The 24,844-nt window shown below is 43.6% G+C and overlaps 1 protein-coding gene across 2 annotated transcripts; it reads right to left on the bottom strand.

The window, feature by feature from the left end:
- Positions 1 to 2,746: 2,746 nt before the first annotated feature.
- LOC119167977 (uncharacterized) lies at positions 2,747 to 14,575 on the bottom strand. Of its 2 annotated transcripts, XM_075865501.1 has the most exons (5): positions 14,453 to 14,575; positions 13,351 to 13,487; positions 13,222 to 13,289; positions 9,670 to 9,756; positions 2,747 to 3,098 (listed from the first exon to the last, which is right to left on the bottom strand). In XM_075865501.1, exons 1-5 carry the CDS (start codon positions 14,555 to 14,557, stop codon positions 2,899 to 2,901), a joined length of 597 nt encoding a protein of 198 aa, XP_075721616.1. In that variant the 5' UTR covers positions 14,558 to 14,575; the 3' UTR covers positions 2,747 to 2,898. The 2 variants fall into 2 exon arrangements, with proteins under 2 accessions (XP_075721616.1, XP_075721617.1); XM_075865502.1 differs by lacking the exon at positions 9,670 to 9,756.
- Positions 14,576 to 24,844: the final 10,269 nt, after the last annotated feature.

Genomic DNA, 24,844 nt, shown 5'->3' with positions numbered 1-24,844 from the left:
AACGTTTAAATAGCTCATTTCACGAAAAATGCTGGTGTCGGCGCTACTGGTGCCTTTTGTTGTTAGAAAAAAAAGAAGCGTTGTCGATCAGCTAAAATTCAAGGTACATAAAAAAGTTTCCAGCGAGAGGGCGTTTACACTTTGCGTTTTCGGACTATGACACACTTTAGGTCTCCGCGGAAAATTGAAAAAAAAAAGGCTAAGAATTGGTGGAACACACAGTAATGCGAGTGCGCGCGTGCGTGTAGTTTGCGTTTGTGTATGTGTGTGTGCGTGCGTGCATGCGTTCGGGTATCACCATCACGTTCAGCTCTTGAAGGTAACCTTATGGGTCCCCAATGGCCTTTTAAAAGTCCCTCAATTGTTTTCTTATGCCAAGGAATTGCATGGTATTGAGAAGCGATATAGTGGGCGTATTCCAGGGACGGATATATAAGATTTTTCCGAAAGGAGACTCCATCAGATACCTAAAGCCGTGTAACCAGGAAGAGCGCTAATACAAATGTAAACGTTAAATGAATAAGGGTACTGACCTGCGAGAACCCACTCTTGCGTGTATTATATATAGAATTGAGAGCGCCATAACCAGTTATCGAGCGGATGACATCTAACTTGGCCGTACAACAGTTTACAATCTAAGCTGCCTCGCCGGGTACTTCTACAGTTTTGCGTAGCTGCTGATAGTTGAATAATGTGCTAGACAGCAAATTATTACCCGGCAACGCACTGGCTTCGATATCGCGGGATGTCATTACTAACTTGATAAAACAACGCGCATGTCAGCGTAACTGAATGCTTATTGTACAGGGTGTCCCAGGTAACTTTAGCAAGAGTTTAAAAATATGCCAGCACACGCGACTACGACGTGACCAATTGCATGTTGCTCACAATTGGCTGGAGTTAGTCAGATTTCTTTTGTGTACTCAAATAGTGTTTAATTACATATGTTCCATTAACTAGCTTTTATAACTTTATTGTATATCTTGAATGGACGCTTTGCAGTGAAAGCATAAGGCGTAGAAAATATACCCCGAAGAGATAAGCGTGCAAGCACGGGCATCCACGCCCTGCATTTCAAAGTACATTTCCCCTCAGTAGGCACATTTCCCCTCAGTCGAAAGATTAATAAGTTATGGAATAGGACCCAGACAAGTGGCTGTGACATGGAATGACGCGGCTTGTATGCCCTGTTGACGTTGATTCTTGACTTTAAAATGAAGTTTCATTAAAGGCTTGTCGGTACATATTACTAAGGCAAAAGTAATAACCCAAATGCACTTCTTTCCTATTGTTACTACTTCTTTAACACTTCTTTCTGCAGCCATTTCAATAGAATTTCACGTCTTCGTCTTCTAATACATTATCATACTTCCTACACGTCTCCGTTTACAGCAAATCTTTCGTGCGCATGTGCAGTTAGTTTGCTTGCACCTTGTATATGCACTGGCGTATCGGCCAGTCAGTTAATCAATCAATCAATCAATCAACCAATCAATCAATCAATCAATCAATCAATCAATTATTCAAATAATCAAACAATCAATCAAACACTCAATCAATCAATTTTTCTGTATTGGCGTCAGCAATGTAGAAGATTGCAAGTAAATATGTAGGAGGAGGTCCTAAGGTAACAAACCGCAAGCGGGACCTCCTATGTTAATACAAAGGAAAAACGACAATACGAACAACAAAACAGAAGTTAATCAGGGAAATTTGAAGTGTTCAGATTAGCATTCTAATATTGCCTAAGCAAGAGAGATAAAATAAAGAAATTGCAGCAGTTATGAAAGAATAAAGCTTGCTTGATTGCTGGCGCTTGAGTCATACGTTTCTTTTTTTTTGTGGGTGGCGTGTGGGTTTGCGCTAAACTTATTACCGCAGGATTCTGATCATGACGTAACACATGTATTGTGATTTTGCTACAGCCGCCTGTTTCTGCCCTGCAGTGGCATAAGCCTTCAAGGGACAAAATGTTCCACTTAACTCGCGCCATCACGGGCCATGGGATGTTCCTCCATGGAGCACCGCTCCATGGAGGAAGCGGAGCGGTGCTCCACGCCAACTATGAAAAACTAGCGATGTCAACGCAGTGTTGGTGACGATTCAGTATGATCCTATTCAAGCATATTTCAGTTTGACTACGCGCTGCGGCGTCCCACCGTCCCGAACGTTTTACCCAACGCCGCGTGCGTTTGCATTCTGCCGTTAGTTTCCGAGAACGAATGATTCATGGCGTAATTTTCTAACGAAGCGCGCTGCGGAGTGACCGGAGTGAGTTTTGATTGCCAAGTTGCACGTGAAATTGTTTTTTAAAACTCTTATTTGTGTTATTTGTTTATGTATACATGTGTACATGCATATACAGGACGTGATGGCGACGGCGAGAATCTAGCGAAAATGTCAATTTAACTGTTAAAATAAAAATGGAAATGGGTAGGGCATGTAGAGCGTATGCAATGCAAGCGTTTTATATTTTAAGAGAAAGTAAAAGCACGAGGAGGAGAGATGAAATTAGGTTGGCAGAGGCAGGCAAGCTGTTCGCGGGTATAGCAGGGCCTCAGCGAGTAAGCGAGTACACAATCTGGTCGCTTGGAGGAACAGGCGTGAGGTCCTTGCCCTTCAGTGGGTACAGTAAGGATGTTGATCGTTATGACAATACAAAAATTTAAAAAAAAAATAAATAAAACACAGTGGCTATGTAGCCGCAGGCTTCCTCACGACGACTTTTGTGGTGAAGAGGAGAATGTTAGTGACATACTTTTTATTGTGGCAAAAAATAGCGTTCGTGCTCTACCCATGTATAGATGTATACATAAATATTTTAGAACGGCCCTTGCCTGAGCAAACTTTTACTGTCTCATTTTTTAGTGCTATTGATGTTACGAGTAGGCCTTTAAGTCACTTCATGCGCATTGGACAGCGATCATTTGGTTGGTACAGCCCCGCTTTTATCGTCGATGGAAGTATACCCTGGCAGCTTGAGTTATATAAGACTCTTCCATACCTCTCGTACTTCTGGTATACGTGAACGCATTTGTGATGCAGCGGTTTTTGAATGTGGGAATTCCTTACTCGGAGATCATACATCACATGTCTCCCTGCAAAAAAAGAAGAAAATTGACTCAACTTAACAAAACTGCCTCCTTGAAGTATTTGAACTTTCCGATATTAAATTACGAGCGAAAAACCCTCACCAAGATTTTTGTTTTATGGGGATGGAACATTGTTACACTTTACAAGTGACTCCTTGCTAGTGAATCTTAATATTTCAAAGAAATGTACCCAATGGTAAAGACGCCGATCAAAGTTGTAGATCATGACAAAGCCAATCATCTTGGACTATTCGACAACTCCTTTATACGCGTGGAAATTCAGTGATACAATCAGGTATACTACAATAACGGAGTCGTTCATTTTAGTTGCATTTAATGTGCTTATTTGGGAAACAGAATATATAAAAACCTGCTTTCATACTTCAGTTTGCTTTTAATGCTGTAATACGGTTGTATACATGAAGGCAATATTTTGCGATTTGTAGACGTGATGCTGTCTTCAGGAATTGTGAGGAGACATAATGATTTGTCATTATACGCCTGTATTTAACCTCTACGCAGCCGCTCCCAAAGTGCCACAGGCGTATACCTTCGAACCTTCACACCCACAATATGCAATGAAACATCACATTGCAGGCGCAGTGTTCTTAGATGCACGCTTTGAGAGAACCCCACGCAGCTTGACACTCAGTGGTGTGTTACAGGTGGGGGACAATCGTCACTTGTCGTATCGTTTACGCGGATGATTGCATTCAGTACAACAGATGATGGGGCATAAAATAGTTTAGTATTTGTAATGCTCTTGAAGCTCTACCTCGATTAATCTGGATCATCTTTCCATTACCTTTTACTGTTAACGCGAATAGGTTAGATATATGAACAATAAAGTAGAACGAGAGTGGTATTCGCAACGCCGATAGAGTGTCGCCCCACCAGGCGGAATTCGGACTGTCTTCTCAAGGATAGTCAGTAGGCCTACGCTCCTTTCTTTTAACCTTGTTCAGCTGTGCTAGCACCAGTGTTCACGCGTTAGAAAAAGAAAAACAAACACAACCACTTCTCACGTTTCCTGTATGAGTCAACAAAAAGAGACCCTCTGTGCCACGAGAAATGTTATTTTTTCTTGCCAGACAAGTTTTGGTGAAATTACCTGCCCGCAGAGTACACATATCAGCTTCGCTAGGTTTTCTGAAGCCACGTAGGTTATATAAATGTTACGGTCTAGCATTTATAGTTGAAACTCGTCTTGTTGTACTTGTATATAGCATTCGTCAGGGCTTTTGTAGTGCATAAGTTTCATGATACTCTACGCAAAAAGTCACGTGACTTGACGATTTACTCTTAGATAAGTGAGCCATATCAAATTGGCCAGTGCTGCACCGCTCGTTTTTGTGCGTTTGTTGATGAATGGGAGCACTCGGCAAGCGAGTCGTTTGCTGATGGGTTTAAGAGCTAATTGTTTTCCGCACCCAGATAAAGCGGTAAGAAGGTGTTGTTGGTCTTGTCACGAAGCCATTCGGCTGAGGGAAATCCACAGATCGCTTTTAGCAGTGATGCTGAAAGAAACCTTCTTGACAACGACAATTTTTCACTGAACGTAAAGGCTGTGAAATCACCGAGAGGGAGAGCGACGATCGACGATCAGCTTCGAAATCACAAGGAGTGAGTGGCACCTCACATCCCCTTGTGCGTTAATGTTTTTCCGTTCTTGTAGGTAAGTTTTATAATTATTGTATATATAGTATGCTTCACCGAGGTCAAAATAAAAGCAGTTTTTTCTTGCATAGCGTGTATTGAAAGTAATGTGGATATTATGGTGCGTCGCATGCCGCCGACATGATTCAGGTCGACCAACGAAGCGTAAAGGTTAGAGTGATGAAGAATGCAGTTACGACTACGAGGTTTTCCTGTACTTCACCAGTATACCTTCCATGTGGCGTTGTTCGGTGAATTTTCAGAACTTTGACGTTGCGAAAAGCATACGTGCGTATTCTTTTCAAGACTTGCGTGTCAATCGAACTGATCGAACTTGCAACATCCGAGAGCAGTGAATTGCGCACGGCGAGACCCCCAGCATGGCTTGGACACAAGCGCTACCTAATGGGATGTTAAATGTCTTCCGTTGATGAAGCATTCCATATCCCTGGCAGCACGAGAAATGATGACAGCGTAATATTTTTGCAAACCATCATTACGTTAAACATTTGGTTCCGTGTAGCAGCGATGATGTTACTTGCTAGCGGCCAACTATACGGTGGCAAATCTGTCAAGGCAGGCTCGGTACGCACGACCTCGGAATGCCGTTCAATTCATTCGTAAATTTATTTCGTGCACTTTTTCTGTTGCACGCACAGGATTTTGCAAAGCGTCGTTTATGCACGATAACGGAGCTGAAATATAACGTTTGACATCGCAAAAATAATTAGATGGTGCGCTTCTATAGTGAAAGTATCTTTTCTCATATAGATTTCAGTTCAGCTCGTGAATTTATTCGGTGAAGTGACACGGTCCGTACGTCCGCACGTTCAATCTGTGCCTATGCTAGAAACATAGAATAATTAACTTTGTGCCTAAAAAACGTGTTGAACCTGGTCTGGGTGCCGTCTGGAATCGTACAGCACACCAACAGTACATGGGCGTTGCGAATATTTGTCTAGCTTTTTTTAAACATACCTAAATTTTACGGGAACGTAAAGTGGACGACATATCTTCATCCGCAACAGCAGGAATCCAAAATGACCCTTTCATGTGCGAGTGTCTTTACCACTAGGTTACACACCCTTGCGAAGCATTTTTTTTCCGTACTGCCAGCACTTTTGGCGTCTATTTGCGCATGTATCTATCTAGTCGTTTACGTCTGGGTGCTCTCGTGATCACCCCATTGACTTGTGGTAAACCAAAATAAGTTTGGCAGGGTGATTTGACGTATAAAACGTGATAAAAAAGACGTGAATATTGTCACAATCACGTCGCGGACGTCATGAAACATTTCCCGCCACACAGTTACACATACCAGCGGTCTGGTATGTGCCACTGGTGATTGGCACTCAGTATCTGCCCACAAACGACGTGACCACCCAGGGGGCAATTTTAACGCGTGAGCCCTATGAAAAAAGTTAAATTGGTAGCGCTGACCCGACGAATGCAAAAAAATAAATGTCATAGTCCCACATAGAATCGTACTCAAGCATTCTGCATTTCAAAAAGAGGCATTCTACCACAAAGCTAGGCTGGGTCTCGGAACTGCTTTTCTAAGATACGCTATTGTTCGTGAAACTTCAGTAGTGGTTGCAGTGCTGGCTATTCTATGGTAACAACATTACATATGTATTTTTCCTATAAACACTACCCGTCGGTTACCGCCAATTGTAGTTAGGTGCCGTGCACTGAAGTTGATTTAGGTAGCAGCGTCTATAGGGCTGCCATCCTCTCGAGAATCAATGCTTCATATCAGTTTATCACTTCTGGTCTTGCTAAGACGCATGCTCGGGTTGGCATTGTTGCACACGTGCACATAAGTGATTATAATACTATCTCCAACTCTTCAACACATGTCCATGCATTTAACATTTGTACATATACTAAATGTTGCTTTGTGAAGTGTCTCTCATTAAAAAAATCAGGCATGGTCATCCGTATGCTTCAAATAAAATGAAGTTCTTAGTTACATGGGATCTTGCCAAATTTTACTTTTTGTTCTTATGTGATCTTAAAAACAGTTTCAGAGAAAAAAAATCTGCAAAATCATTCATCTACTTCAAACAAACTGAACCATATTCTTTGAGCTTGCACTGCATAAACAGCCTTGATAAAAAAGCCAACATGTTTCATTGAAATAAATATTTAATCTGTTTCCTAGTTGATTTGCTATCGTGATTGTGCTCCAAAAGTAGTTTTTTTTTTGGGGAGAGGGGGGCGAATATGCGGGACTGGCTTTATTTCCCTTTTTTAAACTTGAATCACAAGGCCTGCAGATAATTCAATATCTTAGAATTAATCGTGTAATGTTATGACTTAGTCGGTGCCAGTTCGGTTGCTTATACCATTACTAATAGCAGATCACTGTTGTTAGTTCGTATTACTTGAGCTTACAATCTTTATGCTCGTTGGTACTTACGACGGTTAGCCTTTAAATTATTCTGGAACAGATATGGTAAAAGTTAACTAACTTGAAGCGTGATATACTTGATAGTAGAAAGGCTTAGGAGGCCTTACTGTTTTTTTTGTTCATTTTTTTTTCTTTTACGCCTGTCTTCCTTTTCTATTTTCCTTGGTTTCTCACTTGCATTTTTGATCTGTCTCCATTGATTTCTTCGTTGCTCATTCGACATTTTCCATTCTTTTTCTCGCTCTCTTTTTATTGCTTTATTTTTCTTCTCTTACTTTATAAATGTTGTTCTCGCTTTCTTTATCTTTCTGTATTTCTTTATTTTTCAACATTTTCAATTATTTTTTCTTATCTGTTCATTGAGTTTATTTCTCCCGTGTTTCTATTTTTCACTATTCATGCTGTTTTCCTTTTCCGTCTTTCTTGCCCCGTCACGGTACTCTAGTGGCTAAGGTACTCGGCTGCTTACCCGCAGGTAGCGCGATCAAATTCCGGCTGTGGCGGCTGCATTTCCGATAAAGGCGGAAACGCTGTAAACCCGTGTACTCAGATTTAGGTGCACGTTGAAGAATTCCAGGTGGTCGAAATTCCCGGAGCTCTCCACTACGGTGTCTCTCATAATCAAATGGTGGTTTGGGGACGTTGAACCCCACAAATCAATCATCAATTTCCGTCTTTCTTTTTTTTTCACAATATGTGTGTATTTCTATACTTTTATACGCTTGCCCCATCTACTTTTATCAAGTTTCTTGTTCTTTTCCCCATAAATTTTCCAAATTATAGTCTTATTTCTCTCTGTTTCCCAACACTGTCTTATCTACTTTCCACATCTTTGTTGTCGCCTGAAAGTCCCAACGGCTGTACATGGTAGTGGTGTTCACAACACCTGTGCCACATGCACACCTAAAGGCTTTGGCACTACGGAGCTCACACGTCCCCTATAGCTTAAGCACCTTGACTGTAAAAGATTATAGAGAGCACGTACGGGTTGACAACGATGACTGTTTCTTTTACGAAAGAAAAAAAGTTACCTACAGCGTAAAACGTCACGCTTCCAAAAGTTAAAATGCAATAACGCGGAGGGTGTTGGTACGCGTGTTTTGACAATTCCATAGCAGTGAAATTTCGTGAACCATATAGTGAAAATCAGTGAAGGTATACCGCGGCAAGATATGCCCGTATTGTTATACTTTTATGTGATTCCACGTGACCAACAACCGCGCATCTGAGAAATGAGCATGGATACACAACAAGTGTCAAATATGGCACGGTATTCACGGTAATAGGGTGCAGGAAAGCAAGGACTTTTTATATATTTCTGTGGACATGTTTGATAGATTGGATCATTTGCAAGCAGTATGCTACTTCTATCAGTATATCACTGAGTGCACTGCAGACCCACATTCGTTCCTTCCTTTCACAGGAAGACGCCCTAAACGCTACACATGTCACTGTAAAAATCAGAGAAATTAGATGAACATAAGTACCATATCTAAATATTTTCGAAGCATAACAAATTTTTTACGATAAAACCTGGGGCATATTAAATGCACCAGGATTGCATGTTTACATAGAAAACGAACGTTCACGGCATTTATATAATAACTTTTTGCCAAAATAGAAACTGACAATCACGTTTATTCCTATGCAATCGAGGGCTGATGAAAAAAGATTGGAGAGGAGTGAGGCATGTAGGAAAGGATCTCTCAGCTCCACTAATGTGAGACCTGGAGAGTGGCGAAACATGTAGCATGTGCCCCTATTTCACACTGCAAAATGGCTGCTAATGAACATTGATACCCTTTATACAAAGAAGCAGAACAAGAGGAAGACAGGACTGGCTAACGTAAATCGCCGCATTGTTTTGAGAGAATATTTACATTATGACATTATGGTACAGTAAGGTCGTGAGAATCTGCGTTGAAATGCAGCTCAACGCGAAGTGCTGCTGCTCCTTTTCCGTACATGCCCCGTGTCAGCTTCCGACGTCATCATGGTGTAACTGCGTCAAAAACGGGTGAGAACACAAAAGAAGAAGGATGCAAGAACAGACGTAGGCGCATACTTCTTTCGTCTGCCAGCCCGTTTTTTAGCGCAGTGAACCAGTACCAACTGGCTCGAGATACAATGTAGGGAAGAGTTTTTCAGCTCCATCAGCATTGCAAGCCACTTTTTGGCATGAGCCATTTACATTTTCGTTTTTGTTCACCGGTGTCTAATGAAGCACAATCACTTAGCTGATATATTTCAAGAAGTTGTTTTCAAATAGTTGACGTTAGCGTGGAGTACTACATTATTATGTCTGGGTTTAGATGAGGAACTTGCTCGGCTTCGTAAATTTTGTCAAGGGTTCCGATATCGGTGCTAAGCCAGACATAATAATTTAGGCAGTAACGACGTACTAGTGTGTACCGGTAATGAGCAGTCAGATTTATTCTATTTTGGTGGCGCACACCTAAGAACCAAATGCGTTTTGCCCACAAAAGCAATGAAAATTGCAAAACCAACCACAAAAAGGATATGTGACCGCAATCACTGCACAGCTTCTGTCACTGCTCATATACAGGATATCCTCTTGAAAGTTGGCACCGTTGCCTGTGAGAGATTCGATCGTAAATAACGAAAACACGTGACATAAAATGATTGCACATCATGCTTAACATAAAACAGCATACCTGTCTAATCGGCCACATCATATCAATTGCGCCAATATTTGGAGATATATTTTACATGTGCTTGTGGTCTGGTGGCTAGGGACACATACAGATTTGAACAAAGTGTGTTTGGAGTGTTCCGTTGATACTAGGCAAAGTTCTTTCATGGTAGAACTTAGGTAGGTTAAACAGGTCTGTTCTTGTCACTGCAACCAATTCAAAATGATAGCACATAGCCCAGACGCGGATTTGACATAAAACACCTGTGAATACTGATTCTTTAGTAGTTAGAGGTTTGTAGAATGTTAAGAGAGATAGAAGTAAATAAAAGAAAGAGACAGGAATTGTAATCTAGAACTGGTTTGCTACCCTGTACAGGGGGGCGAAAGAAGGGTCGAAAAGTGGTAGAGATATGTCCCATTATGATATATATGTCAATATTTCGCCGCGGTTCAGCAATTTCTACACTATCTTTCTTGCATTCTCTGGTCCACGGAGCAGAAACCAAAGTGTAATTGTCACCTTCAAGAACAGCACCGATTGGCTAAACAGCGCTTCCTGAGGAATGTGCACCGGTACGTTCGTCGACGTATTGCAAGACAAGCTCATCAAATTTTTTTACGGGTGATGTGCCCTAACTGTACAATCTTATGATCAGTACAATCTGTTCAATCTAACTGTACAATCTAGTGTAGTCAGCATAATATCTGGTAGCCACCACGGTAGCAGCCTACAAGCTTTCCTGATATATCTGGGCATCAAAAAAGAGTCTAAAGTACTTTGTGCGAGCAGGCTAATCAAAGCTGGTTTTATAGATATTGTCTTAGAAGCAACGAAATCTTTATGGCAGCACAAATTATAACAATCTAAATGTCTTGCCACGGTGGCTCACGCAACTGCATTATTTGCGTAATGAGTCCTCGCAAGGTGCCGATGGAAGCTAAGAATTTGTACTATCACCACCACTCCCCTCCCCCCCCCCCCCCCACCAAGAAAATATAGCATGCAAGAATAGGTCGATCGAAATACATGGTTGCACGGCTTACAAGATAAGGGAAAGGACAGAGTAGTCCAGATTCGATGAACGAGCGTTACATTCACTGCAATGCCACGAGACAAAGTAATATTAAATCACCCGGCATGACTGTTTTTTGGCGGCCGCTTAAAAGCACCGATTTTCATGCCCAGTTCGCAAATTGAAAGAACGTAATCATCGGCTTTTGAAGATTAGCCTCGCGTCTTCCGTCATCAGAGTACTATCGATAGTCACTGTTGTAATTGAACCTACGAAGTTAAGACCTGCAGCTCAAGCATATTTGATTGGTCATGTCGGCAGCCTGCGAGAGTTTGAAAGTAGCAAGGTACTCTAAGACGTAGCTATAAAGGCTGAAAAAGTAGAAAGGCCACCAAGTGGGGTGACAGTTGTGCGACACACAGAGATGGCTACTGTGTAGTTCGGAAGTATACAATCAGGTAGACATTTTTGTCCACTGCAGCAAAGGTTGCGCTCAAAAGTTCAATCCTGCTTTCAGCAGACCCAAGTCAACATGTCGGCCCTTAGTGTAAAGATCAATAAGTCCTTCAGAGTACCGGGAAGTTCTGGCATACATTCGGTGGACATTGAGACAAACGTAAGGTCGAGGAGTACGTACAATTATTGCCATAGACAAGCTTAGTATTTGTTGCAACAGCATCTACCTCACCCGAATTCCTCATTTGTTGAACCTTATGTGATGATGAGCACAGGTTTTCCGCCAATGCATGTACGTATGAGTGTTTCTGTTGGGAAGGCCACAAGTTAAGGATCACAATATCTCACCGTGTTTTAGAAGCGGAGCACTTATCAGTTGCTCAAGGTCACGGATACGTCAATGGCGGCAACGTACACACCCCCACTGCGCATGCTCGCGTCTCTGCCGCATGCTTGCATCTCGTGCCAATTGTCGCAATCCTCCTCCCTTCTCGCCTTGTAATGGCGAAGTGTCTGCTAGTAAATAAATTGGCCCAATATCTGCATGTTTCACTGCAAATGTCGTCGAATGTCTGACTGTTTTCAGGGGGAAGACACCTCAACAGTAGCTCACGAGGGGTAGGGGTAAAGGGCTAATCAAAAGGGTAGGATTAAAATGCAAATAAATAGAGAGAAAGAAAGGAGAGAGCGAGGCGCAGGGACAGCGAACGACCGAAGTAAAGAGAAGATAGGAAAGATGGACGCGGTCGCAGGAGTCCGAGGACGGGGCACCACTTGGCGAGAGCTCTTGTCGGCGTCAGGAGATGGCGCAGGGCCAGCCCAGTCGGCCAGAGCTGTGCTGTCGTCGGATATCGCGGGGGCACAACAGGTCGGCACGAGATCCAGTGAGCGAGTCAGTTAATTTGGATGTTCTACGGGAGATAATTGGTCAATGGGATTCTGAAGGCGCTGCGCTAAATTGCCTTGATGCACGCAGCGGGTATATGCCGTAGAAGCCATTACTGTATCATCTTAGCAAAGCGCTGAAAACACCCTCCTTTTCGTGCATTGCGTTGCATTGCCAGCTTAGCGTAATAAACGCTACGTTCCTTAAAATTACTTATGTATGACTTTTATAGTATAAACACACCACAGTATAATGATGGGTTGATGTTATGCCTCAGATACGTGCCAAATTCGCTTTTTACTTGATGCTACGCACGAGTATGAACGCAGAAACCGGAGCAATATTGGTGGGCGCTGCTGATGTGGTTGAATTTTGCAATGAAAGGCGGGCAGATCAAACGGCAAAAAGACAAGTCGTTTTGGGTGACAGTCAGACCAAAATTTTTGCGTCGAAGTATTATATAAAGACAATATTTTCTAAAAACTGCCTGCTCACGCTGCACAAACGTTCCCTGGGCACCCGTATATGAGGCCACTGGATCGCGTGTTCGAAATCAGTAAAGTGCGTACTTACTTGTAATTCACTTGACGCTTTACTTGACGCGAGTGATTGTAATATAAGCAAGAGTATGCCTTCTATCAGTTTTGGGGCACGACTATAGGGAAACAGATAGGCACAACCCAACATCAGCGTCTCACCACTCGTTGAAGGCAACGCTCCTCCGTCATTACATGATAAGAATAATAAAGACAAAAATAACCATTAGGTATTCCCAAATCATGCCCAAATTACATAATATTCACGTGGTACCCCCTCACCACTCCTTGACGAATTTACTCGAGTTCCCACCCGTGATAACATGCGGGCGACTTTTCATGATGTGCCACAGCTGTGCTATAAATTCCGTTTAAAATATGTTTGCTAAACTTCAAGGGCTGAAGTTTTTGAAGTACGGCTACATAGTGATTACACACTAACAGAAACGAAGGCACTCAGCACATTGTTCGACACTGCATGATTTGAACACAAAGTTGTGCCTTCGAACATACCTTTAGGTGTCACGTTCATATGCTTTCTTCGAAACTTGTCGAAAATTCCTTCAAATGCTCTAGACACCCTGCAAATGTAAAAATCTTATATACATTCCCTTTCTTTTTCACACACGCCAAATACATTACTTATATCCGTTGCTGTAACAAGATCGTGTGAAGATTACAGATCTCGTCTCCATTACGTTAACAACGTCCACTAAGCAGCTTATTCTGGTCTTCGCAGAGGTAGTGTGCGTCCATATCGGCTCCCTCGTAAAAAAGAACTGCAATAGAAAGGTAAGCGCACTCATCAGGATCTGAGTGATAAAACTTTGCATTACATGACTACTACGCATGGGTAGATATGTGCGTTTACATTGTCGGGCAGCGTATATGTTTCTTTTTTCTGTTGTGTTTCTTTACGAATCAAAGCATTCGATTCCCACGGGCTTTCACTCACGGCTCAAGCGGAGAGGAATGGGGCCTATTGTCTTTTGTAATGCGACAGGCTCACTGGGTGTCCCGGAGGGTTGATGGCATGGCTCCTGGATCAATTAAGTACGGCGATCTGACGGTCATGGTAAGGCGTGGCCTATTGTGACAGCGATCAGGAAACGCCTCGCACTATTGTAACTGTTGTGTTCTGACCACTCAGATTGCGATAAGCAGCGCATAAAGATAAAAAAACTCGGACAGGTCAGAAGCAATATAGAGTACGAAGGAGGCTTCAGTAACGGCAGTTGCAGAATTTTCATACTCCAGTCTCATAAGTTCAGCTGAGTCGCAGGCTAAAGACGGGAGCAGCAAACTTTTTTCCAAGTGGTGGTACAGTTTGTTGTTATACTGCATTGATTACTTGGCGCTTCCCACGCAGCTGCGTCTTTCTTTGGTATTTTCTACCAAACCTGTAAGGATAGAGATGCACAAGCACTGTCGCGGCGACAGTGATCATTGCGTGATATATAGAAACGCAGTGCTGGAAGGCTTATTGCTTGCCATGTGAGCATAACCATCTTGTTATACAAGCGGTACGACACGCTGTCATTCCTGAAACAATGGAGAAACCCGCTCTGCTTTTATATTTTGTTAAGCAGCAATTAATGACCTCCCCTTTGCTTTAAATTGGATCACAAAACATGGAACTTACGCATCAAAAATAAGGAATTCAGGTTATTCCGAATGTATGTTCGAAGCAGTAATAAAATGTATGGTCAATCAGATATATGAAAGCCCATGGTAACCAACCTACCTCTCTGATGCTGTATGACCTTTTTAAACATGACCAACAAGCGCCATCTAAAGCACCTAAACTACATACATAGATAATCAATTTAAAAGCCAGTGTTTGCACCATCTCGTTCGAAGTCGTGAGGCTAACTAGAAAATTTTGCACGCGGAACTTAGGCGACTGAATTTATAAAATATCGTTTTGGGAACAATGAGTTCGAATGTTGGTGATATTGTTCACAGGTGCCTAGACGAGGTGTTTTTACCGTGTTTTCCAGACATTGTCTTGTTTGCAGTGAAGTGCTGGATTATATGCATCTAACAAAAAATTTATAGAAGCTGCCCCATTCTTTACTGAAGTTGGATGAAAGTTCCTGATCTTCACCAGGGTAGCATAATTGCGTCGTGCTATTAAATACCATTGGGAGCGCTATAAATAAAACATTCGTACCTGCACTTCCATGCAGAAACTTATGTCGAAGTGTTCGTGTTTGGACTGGTTGTTTCATACTTGCTTAGGAAAAGGCAGAAAAAGCTTGAAAAAGGGGTTAGCCAAACCACTGCGCTCACGGAGTGCGCTATTAAAAAGGCAAAAAGGGAAAGCTATTTCGGCCGTATTCGTAAATTAGGTATTCACAATGGCAGACACAACACACTTGCCTTCAGTAGGCGCACATGAAGAAAATATGGTTGGGATAGCGCTGCGTGTCGTGTGTGTTGCTCTGGTGTAAGTGTGTGTGCTTGTGTGAGTGTTTGCGTGAGTCGAGGTTGCGCCAAAATTTCTAAGTATATGATGGTTGGTGATGCCACGTTCAAGCTTCCGCGTTCGTCTAAGTGACGTGATATGTTATTACAGTGTCTACTCCAGTACATGCGCCGTTTGCTTTCACTAAAGTGAAGTAAATTGTCTTCTCCGGGAGCTAGAAACTAAACACACCATGTTTAAGAGAATAATATTGAGTCAATAGGTCCGAAATTAAAATGTTCTTTGAAACCTGTGACGTCACCTTAGCAGACTCAGGCGGCGAACTTCCAAGCGAGACTTGTCTCAATTGTCAAACTGCTCTGGCAGTGAAATGACCACTCAAGAATGTAAGGGTCTAATTTGTGCATAAAAAGTAAGTTATTCTGAGTCTTTGGTAGACATTCATTTGACAGTGTTAAGGAGCCCCTTTCACACAACACGTGTTGTGTTCTCAACGCCAGATACAGTGGTATTTTGGAGAGCAGAAAACCGGCGTTGTACGTAAAGCAAATACTCCGATAGATACAAAACTAAAGGTGCTGATCTGAACTGAACTCGAGTGGTGCAGTAGTTTGTGAAAGAAAAATTTCGCGGTTGGCAGCCTTGCGGGTATACTTGAAGTATATTCACCACCGATGCGGTGCAGCTTGCTAAAATACTTTTTCAGTAAGTTCCCTTGTAACGCACACAAAACACAGGAGAAGGAAGACAAAAAAATAGATGTCATCTGGTCGTGACGTTGACGAAGCCAGCAATGCTCATTTTTTGTTGAACCAAACCTAAGACGAGGAAACGAAAATCAAACAACAAGCAGTTTTGATCACATCATTCTACATATCAGAGCAATATAAACAAACAGATACATACATCCGTGACTCACTGGCTGAACCATGCCAAGAAAATTTTCATAATGACGACAGTGACCCATTGCGGTTGTTCAGACTGGGCTCTCAATATCTTTCTAACTTGAACTACATGGTCAATAAAGTTTTCTCCAGAAGATTACACGGATACATCTGCGTTGTGCACTTGCCATGCCATTGTAGTTGATGTTGCTCTTTAGTGCGCTAGAGAATATCCAAATAAAGTACTACACCCTACCTCTCTCGAAGTACATGTTCAGTGCTATCTGGTTTTGATAATGAAGAGGCAGTGAGTATGAAGAGGCAGTGAGCAATGAAGAGGCAGTGAGGCAGTGAGAACAAATATGCGTTTTCTTCTGAACTTATGTTTCATGGGTAGGCAATTAGTGTGCCATTTGAAGGAAAGGCTTTTGCAGCTAGAGATACGTGCATCTTCGTGACCGTTTTAGGAACATCTTGCCCTGTTTAACCACAATATGGCAAACCGTACACGAAACGAGAAGGTAAACATTAATAAAACCTTATGAAGTCTCTCTTAACCGCACCGGTCAAGTACGGTGACAAAAATCCCACTGTCAGCATTCTCTATGATAACAATACTCTCACGATCCTTCAGGATAACAATACTTTCAGCAGCCTGTATGATAGCAATGATTGTCCCAGGTGTCGACTTACAGAAGTATCGATGCACACAATGAATTGTGAGATTCATTTGCGGAGCCTGGTTTCTATAGCTGTGCGTAAGAAGCTGCCACTCATATACCAAAAAGAAAATAGAAATCTAGAAGCAATGTGGTGCGAAAATCAGTCAAGTAGGCCAACACCACCACACTTAATCGGAAATGACATGTTGACTGGTTTTTTCCCTATTCGCAAATAAAAACAGCAAAAAGAAAGAGCAGGCCTGCGCGGAAGGCGTAGCACAGGCGCAGCGAAAGCTAGAAGAGCGGCCTTTCAGAGCCTTTTCTTAACACTATGTGGTTGACTTCTGCAAGCATACTTGCTTGATGCCCACAATAATAATAATAATAATAATAATAATAATAATAATAATAATAATAATAATAATTGTACGTGGACGTGAGGCAGGGTTGGAGGGAGACGAGGAGGAAGAAGAGGTTAGAAAGAAAGAAGATGGCTGACACCCCAGCCTAGTACTGTGTACTATTACAAATTGGCGCAGCCGCGTATACTTTCTGTGCGGACATTCAAGATGTGGGTGGACTTCACCATTGGAGCAAATCAACGCGGTGGCATCCGGATCTTGACGGCAACGCCTCAAGATGAAGAGGAACTAGCTCTTCCGGAAGCAGTGAGCACTGACGCATTTGTTTCCTATATAAGCACTAAAATGAAGATAGCTCCAGACCATTTACTTGCTAAAAGAACGGTGAGGATCAACATGAAACTTCAGGATTATGAGAATTTCGTGCTGACTCCAGTAAAAAACGACACGAAGCCTGCTACCGCTGCTTCACCTGACAGTTCCGTTGAGCTAATCAACAAGTTTCTTGAACTACACCAAGAACAGAATAGGCATCAAAATGATTTATTGCGCTTGCTTGTAAACGCGACGGAAAGATTAAGCAGACCGAGTCGCGAACAAGTGAAGCCAGACATGTTTGACGGAGAGTCTAGTAGTCCCGAGTCCTGGCTCACGTTTTACGAATATGCATGCAATGAAAACTACTGGCACAGCGACGAAGATAAAGTGAAAAACATGCGACTATTCCTATCGGGCATAGCAAAGAGTTGGTACGAATGGCGTCTCAACGCCCACAGCAACAAACCATGGACAGAGTGGAAAGCAAGCTTTCTGAGCTCCTTCGGCGAGAACAAGGTGTTGCTATGGGACAAAGCAATCACGTTCAAATACAGGTCTGGATCTGCACTCTGCTATTTCTATGAGAAAAGGCGCTTGCTACAGCTGGCGGACTCATCATTGCCTGAGACGTCTGTGGTTCCGCTTATCATTCATGGTTTAAGTCCGGACCTCCAGAAGCAAATACAAATGCGAGGACCCAAGACGGTCGAAGAACTTCTGCAGGGAATACGAAACCTCTACCTCCAGGACCTAGGAACCCAACGTCCACCCATGACACCTGCTGCAAGGAATACCGGGGCCACACGAGCTGAGGAACGACGCCCGCTTGCAAGCTGGAGACCTACTGCAACACCCGTATCCTTTGTCAACGCAACATTGTTGCGGGAGGGAACTGAAGAACTTAAGTTCCATAACGGGAAGTTCACAGTTCCAGAAACAATGGTGCCTCGAATTTTAGAGCTCTATCATGACTCCCCGCACTCAGGTGGACATGACGGCTTTTGGAGGACATATCAGAAGATTCGTCAGCGTTTCCAGTGGAAACACATGAAACAGGACGTTCAAAGGTACGCTCAGTCTTGTCATCAATGTCAAGTTCACAAAGCCAAGTACCTTCAGAGAACAGACGAGATGGTTTTACCTCAACATTCCGACGTACCATTTGAAGTCATTCATCTGGATTTCGCAGAGCTCAAGAAGAAGGCTGCAGGAGTAAGAAGAACGCAGTCTTTCCTAGTGGCAACAGACCAGTGCACAAGAATAGTGGCTGCACGGCCGGGAAGGGAAGACGCAAATAGTGTGATCGCTCTTTTGAGTCGGGAGATGTTCAAGAATACGAAAATAGTAATATCAGACAATGGGCCAGCGTTTCTCAGTCAGCGTTTGCAAGATTGGGCGAAGGAACGAGGAGTTGTATTGCGACGCTGCGCTCCATACCATCCTGCAGGAAATGGCGTGGCTGAAAGAATCATTCAGGATTTGAAGCAGTTCATTTCAATGTATCCAGGTTTTCAGGGTGGATGGAAGTGCTGCTTGGAGGCAGCTGTCGCTCATCACAATCGGTCGCACACTGCGAGCATCGGCTGTAGTCCATACTTTGCAGCTTTCGGAAAGGTACCAGTGCTTCCTGCTGATCAAGAACTTTGCATTGCAGACCGTCTGCAATTGTGCGAAAAACGAAAACCTTCGGAAGCCTACCAGCGATACCGGGAAAGTATGAAGAGGTACTTTGACCGTCGCCACAACACGCGGATACCTCAGATACAACTGAACGATCTGGTGCTTGTCAGAAAAGGCCTTCCCGGCACAAATCAGGTGTACATGGGACCTTATCGCGTGGTGCAGATCGCAGTGCAACATGGCGTTCTCAAAAGGGTCGGTTACACCAACAATGATGGTGTGCTGGAGTTTGCGACCATTGGAAACGTTTTCAAGTATCACCCCAGGAGGGATGAGTCTTCAAAGAGGGGGAGTGTACGTGGACGTGAGGCAGGGTTGGAGGGAGACGAGGAGGAAGAAGAGGTTAGAAAGAAAGAAGATGGCTGACACCCCAGCCTAGTACTGTGTACTATTACAATAATAATAATAATAATAATAATAATAATAATAATAATAATAATAATAATATAATATGGCAATAATAATAAACATTTTCGGGTAGTAGGCCGGCGTTCGCAATGTTAATTTTCGTCATTGTTCTGAGAAGCATGGTGTTTGCTAAACCATAGCAAGGAATTATTGTTTATGCAGTGGCTGTCATAGATGAGGAATTATGGCTGAAGTGGGTGTGTGCCACTGTTAATAGGAGAACAAAACAAGCTTTTGTAATAGTTTGAATCATTGGACGACTCGCTCGTTACATTAATCGCATTCTCCGAAGACAGCTTGTTCTTTAGCTGTTTTAAAACGCTTTCTGAATCGTATTAACGCGATTGCTTTCCCGGCAGAATGCTTGCCTTAGGCAAAAAAAAAAATAATGGCGTGGCTCAGTGGTCTAATACTGGACTGGCGCCCAGCGGACCCGAGTTTGAGCCCCACTGTGTGATTGATAATATGTTATTTCTTTTCTAAATATTGCGCGATGTGGTTACGGGCACCAACGGTGGCGGCGACGGCGGCAGCGGACAACTGCAGCGCTGCGTGAGACCCGAGTTATGATTTCATAACAGCCTTCGCGGTCAAATTGGCAGATCCCATGTACAGTGGGAATAAATTATAAGCGAAGCACGAATAAGGAAGGTTGATGGGTCACTCTAAAATCAGCACAATGTTATGTGGTGACGTAACATATGCTTTATATGATTACTTCCTTGTCATGATTATTATGTTTGAACGCGCCCTTTACTTACGTCGTGTAATCACGTCATGTGATACCAAATTTGGTATTTATGGAGCTAGCGAAGCGGCCACAAACGCGCTATGAGCATAGCAAGTAGTAAAGTTTTACATCACACGCATGTTCTGATTAGCACATTTGGACGTGTCATTTACCTTCGTCATCCATTCGCGTCACGTGATACCCAATTTGCAATATGCGAAGCTAGCGAAACGGCCGCAAGCGCATCATGAGCGTTACATGTAGTCCCTTTTTTACATGATACGCATCCCATGATTATTATGTTTGCACCAGTCACAAATCGTCGTCATTCATTCACGTCACATAATAACGAATTTCGTATTGTGAAACCAGTGAAACGGCCGCGAGTGCATCATAAGTGTGGCATGTAGCCATATTATAACATGACCCGCATCTCATGACTATCATATTTGCACCAGTCATATACTTTTGTCATGCATTCATGCTCCGTAATACCAAATTTGGTATGCCCGCAGGGGCGCCTGTTAAAGCAGGCGTTTGGTGTGTAGCGACACCACGGACCCGAGCTAACGGGGGAGTTTCTACTCCCTCCCACGCCTAGCCGTGCGTGGCTTCGCCGTGTCCGGGGAAAAGGGGATCCTGGGGGTTGAGCTGACGCTGGGTGATTGGACCTTTAAGGCCCCCCGGCAGAGGCAACACACCCCTTTGGCCCCGGCTTCACGTAGACGGCACCCCTGGGCTGGCCCACCCAGGGGAAATCTGTAGTCGCCTTTTCCTATCTCTCTCATCCTACATCTTAGTCTTTTCTCGTCTTCAAATCTGTCCTGTCTTCTTCTCTCTTCCATTTACTTCCGATTTTTCATGGCGGCAAGGGTTAACCATGTGTAATTACTCAACCTTGAGTAGTTATATTTGGTTATAGTGGCAAAGTACGGCTGGCGTCTGCAGCCTTATGCTATTAAGTGCTTCAGCGTCCCCTGGTTGGACTCCATGGTGGGTGGTCGCCATTGCTGCCGAACAAAAGTACACTACTATGGGAACACCTGCATTTCCCCGTCTCCTAGATCGTCTCCCGCCTAAGAGGGGACGCACCGATGACATATCAATTTTCAGCCAACCCAGACAATGCTTTCCTAAATTCCATGTTGTGCACAGCGAAAACCCAACAAAACAAGCCAGAGTAATATCTCCATTTCTTGTTGCTAAATACCTGACAGAGGTCTTTGGCCCAGGATACAAGGTTACAAAAATGGCTAGCGGAGACCTTCTCCTTGAGCTGCCTGAAAAACACCACTATGAAAAACTTGGCAGTCTCGTAGCATTTGGTAATATCCCAGTATCTATTTCACCACATAGATCAATGAACACCTCACGCGGAGTTGTTTCAGAAGCAGACCTTCTTGAAATGTCTGAACAGGAACTGCTTGAAGGGTGGAAAGAGCAAAATGTCACAGATGTGAAACGAATCGTCATCAGACGAGACAACAAAGAAATACCTACCAAACATTTATTACTCACCTTCGCATCTAGCACACTGCCTTCATCTATAGACACAGGATACATCAAACTCTCTGTCCGTCCCTACATTCCCAATCCAAGACGGTGTTATAAATGTCAACGATTTGGTCATGGCTCGCAGAACTGCCGGGGTCAGGAAACTTGTGCAAGATGTGGTAGCCACGGGCACCCATCTGATAACTGTGTTACTACGCCTCACTGCGTGAATTGTGACGGAGAACACGCCGCGTATTCGCGTTCATGTCCTAACTGGAAGAAAGAAAAAGAAATAATCACTCTTAAAGTCAAAGAAAACATCACATTCAAAGAAGCAAGACAAAGAGTGTCGTTATTTTACGGCGCAACATATGCTGATGCGGCGCGTCAGGGAGCAACGCCGCACCAGCCCTCGCCACCCCTTCGGCCTGCGCAGAGCGAGCCGTCGGCTGTGGCACCTGCCCCCAAGGCGGCTGTAGCCCAGGCTACACCACCTACTCCCAAACAGAGACCGGAGACTCCAGAGTCTTCGGGTCTCAAGGCCTCCCCTCAGCAGGCGAGGCCCAAAATCCAAACTAACAGCCCGCACGTGCGGGCATCCAGTGCCTCCGAGGAGGCAATGGATACGTCGGCACCCTTCGTGCCGAAAGAGCGACGGGGCTCCTTGGAGCGCGCCAAGAAAACAAAAAAGCAAATAGCAAGGCCTGGTGACGGCCCTGTTAAGTGAACTCAAACTCCCCGTCTAAACAGCCACTCGCTTTTCGTACACACAGCATTATTTTACATTCACCATGAACACTCAAATTATACAATGGAACGTCAGGGGCCTTCTCAGAAACCTTGACGACATCCAAGAACTCCTACACGAACACTCACCAAAAGTGCTGTGTGTACAAGAAACACACCTTAATTCAAAACACGCAAATTTTCTTCGCAAATACGTTATTTTTCGAAAGGACCGTGATGATGCCATGACATCATCCGGAGGTGTTGCCATCATAGTGAATCAAGGAATTGCATGCACACACTTACAACTCCAAACATCCCTTGAGGCAGTGGCTGTTCGAGCGGTTCTTTTTGATAAACTAATCACAATCTGCACTATTTACATCCCTCTTAGCTATCAGCTGCAAAAACGTGATTTACACTCTTTAATTGATGAACTTCCGGAGCCTTATGTTCTCCTTGGAGACTTCAATGGGCATAGCAGGCTATGGGGAGACTCTCGTTGCGACGCGCGAGGTCGACTGATTGAACAATTCCTTCTCTCGTCGAACGCATGTCTCCTAAATAGAAAAGAACCAACCTATTATAATCTCGCACATAACACCTACTCCTCCATAGACCTAAGCATAGTGTCTCCATCTCTTGTGCCTCTACTTCAGTGGAAAGTTGTCACTAATCTGTACGGCAGTGACCACTTTCCCGTAGTTTTGAACACAACTACAGCAACTGAGTGTACACCCCGTGTTCTCAAATGGCTCATAAACAGAGCCGACTGGGAACGGTTTCATACCATCGCTCGTATAAATTGGAGTGACATATGTACTTTAAGCATTGATGTTGCTGTCGACTACTTCACAGCTTTTTTGATTGATGCTGCAACAAAATGCATCCCACAAACAAATGGGCACCCAGGAAAACGGCGTGTGTCATGGTGGAACTCTGAATGCCGAAACGCGCGCAAACAGCAAAACAGAGCTTGGAGGCTGCTTCGGAACTCACCGACAGCCGAAAATCTTGACACCTTCAAGAAAATAAAGTCTCAAGGCAGGAGAACGCGTCGGCAGGCCAGAAGAGAAAGCTGGCAGAAGTTTTTGTCAGGGATCAATTCATACACACAGGAGGCTAAAGTCTGGAACATGGTCGGTAGGATAGCAGGAAAACAAGTACACACACTTCCACTCGTGGACACTCGGGGTGATACCTTGGAAGATCAGGCAAACTTCCTCGGTGCACACTTCGAACAGGGGTCCAGCTCATCCCACTATACTGACACTTTCCAAAAATACAGAACAAGAATAGAAAAGCAGAAACTTGAACACAAATGCACTAGATCCGAGGCATATAACCAAGCTTTCAGCCTAGCCGAGCTGCAAATGTCTCTAAACTCCTGCAGTACTTCTGCCCCAGGTTCTGACCGTGTGGTGTATGAAATGTTAAAAAACCTACCAATGGAAACACGAAAAACCTTACTTTGTTTGTACAATGCTATCTGGTTTTCTGGCGCTATCCCTACCTCCTGGAAAGAGGCTATTATTATTCCCATTTTGAAAGAGGGCAAAGACCCTTCTTTACCCTCGAGTTATAGGCCTATAGCACTTACAAGCTGCTTGTGCAAAGTCTTCGAAAAAATGATAAACTGCCGACTTGTACATTTCCTTGAAACAAATAATTTGCTCGACCCATTTCAGTGCGGGTTTCGAGAAGGTAGATCCACCACAGACCACCTTGTTCGTATCGAGGCACACATCAGAGATGCCTTCGCCCATAAACAATATTTTCTCTCTGTGTTCCTCGATATCGAAAAGGCCTATGATACAACAAGCGTTTCGGAATTCTAAGAGACCTTTCCCACCTTGGCGTGCGCGGAAGAATGTTTCACATAATCAAAAGTTACCTGTCAAACCAGACATTCCGTGTCCGAGTGGGCACGGTTCTTTCCCAAACATTTGTTCAGGAAACAGGCGTGCCGCAAGGTGGTTTACTTAGCTGCACACTTTTTCTCATAAAAATGAATTTCTTGCGTTTGATCATCCCTCGCAATATGTTTTATTGCACATATGTCGATGACGTCCAGCTTGGCTTTAGGTCTTGCAATCTGGCATTGTGTGAGCGGCAGGTTCAGTTAGGTTTAAACAAGCTCTCCAAATGGGCAGAGGAAAACGGATTCCGACTGAACCCACAAAAAAGCACGTGTGTTTTGTTCTCTCGAAAGAGAGGCATGCACTCGGAACCTGACATTCGACTGAACGGGCAACGTCTGTCCGTCAAAGCCGAGCATAAATTCTTAGGCCTAATCTTGGACAACAAGTTGTCCTTCGTGCCGTACATCAAGTATCTAAAAACAAAATGTTTAAAAGCCATGAATGTTTTAAAAGTGTTGCCACGTACTACTTGGGGTAGTGATAGGCAATGCCTCATGAACCTCTATAGAAGCCTCATTCGCA

The sequence above is a fragment of the Rhipicephalus microplus genome, chromosome 6 (assembly GCF_043290135.1).
Source record: "Rhipicephalus microplus isolate Deutch F79 chromosome 6, USDA_Rmic, whole genome shotgun sequence".
NCBI classification, from domain to species: Eukaryota; Metazoa; Arthropoda; class Arachnida; order Ixodida; family Ixodidae; genus Rhipicephalus; species Rhipicephalus microplus.
Note: the sequence above shows the minus strand (reverse complement) of the source record. Positions and strands in the feature narration are given on the sequence as shown.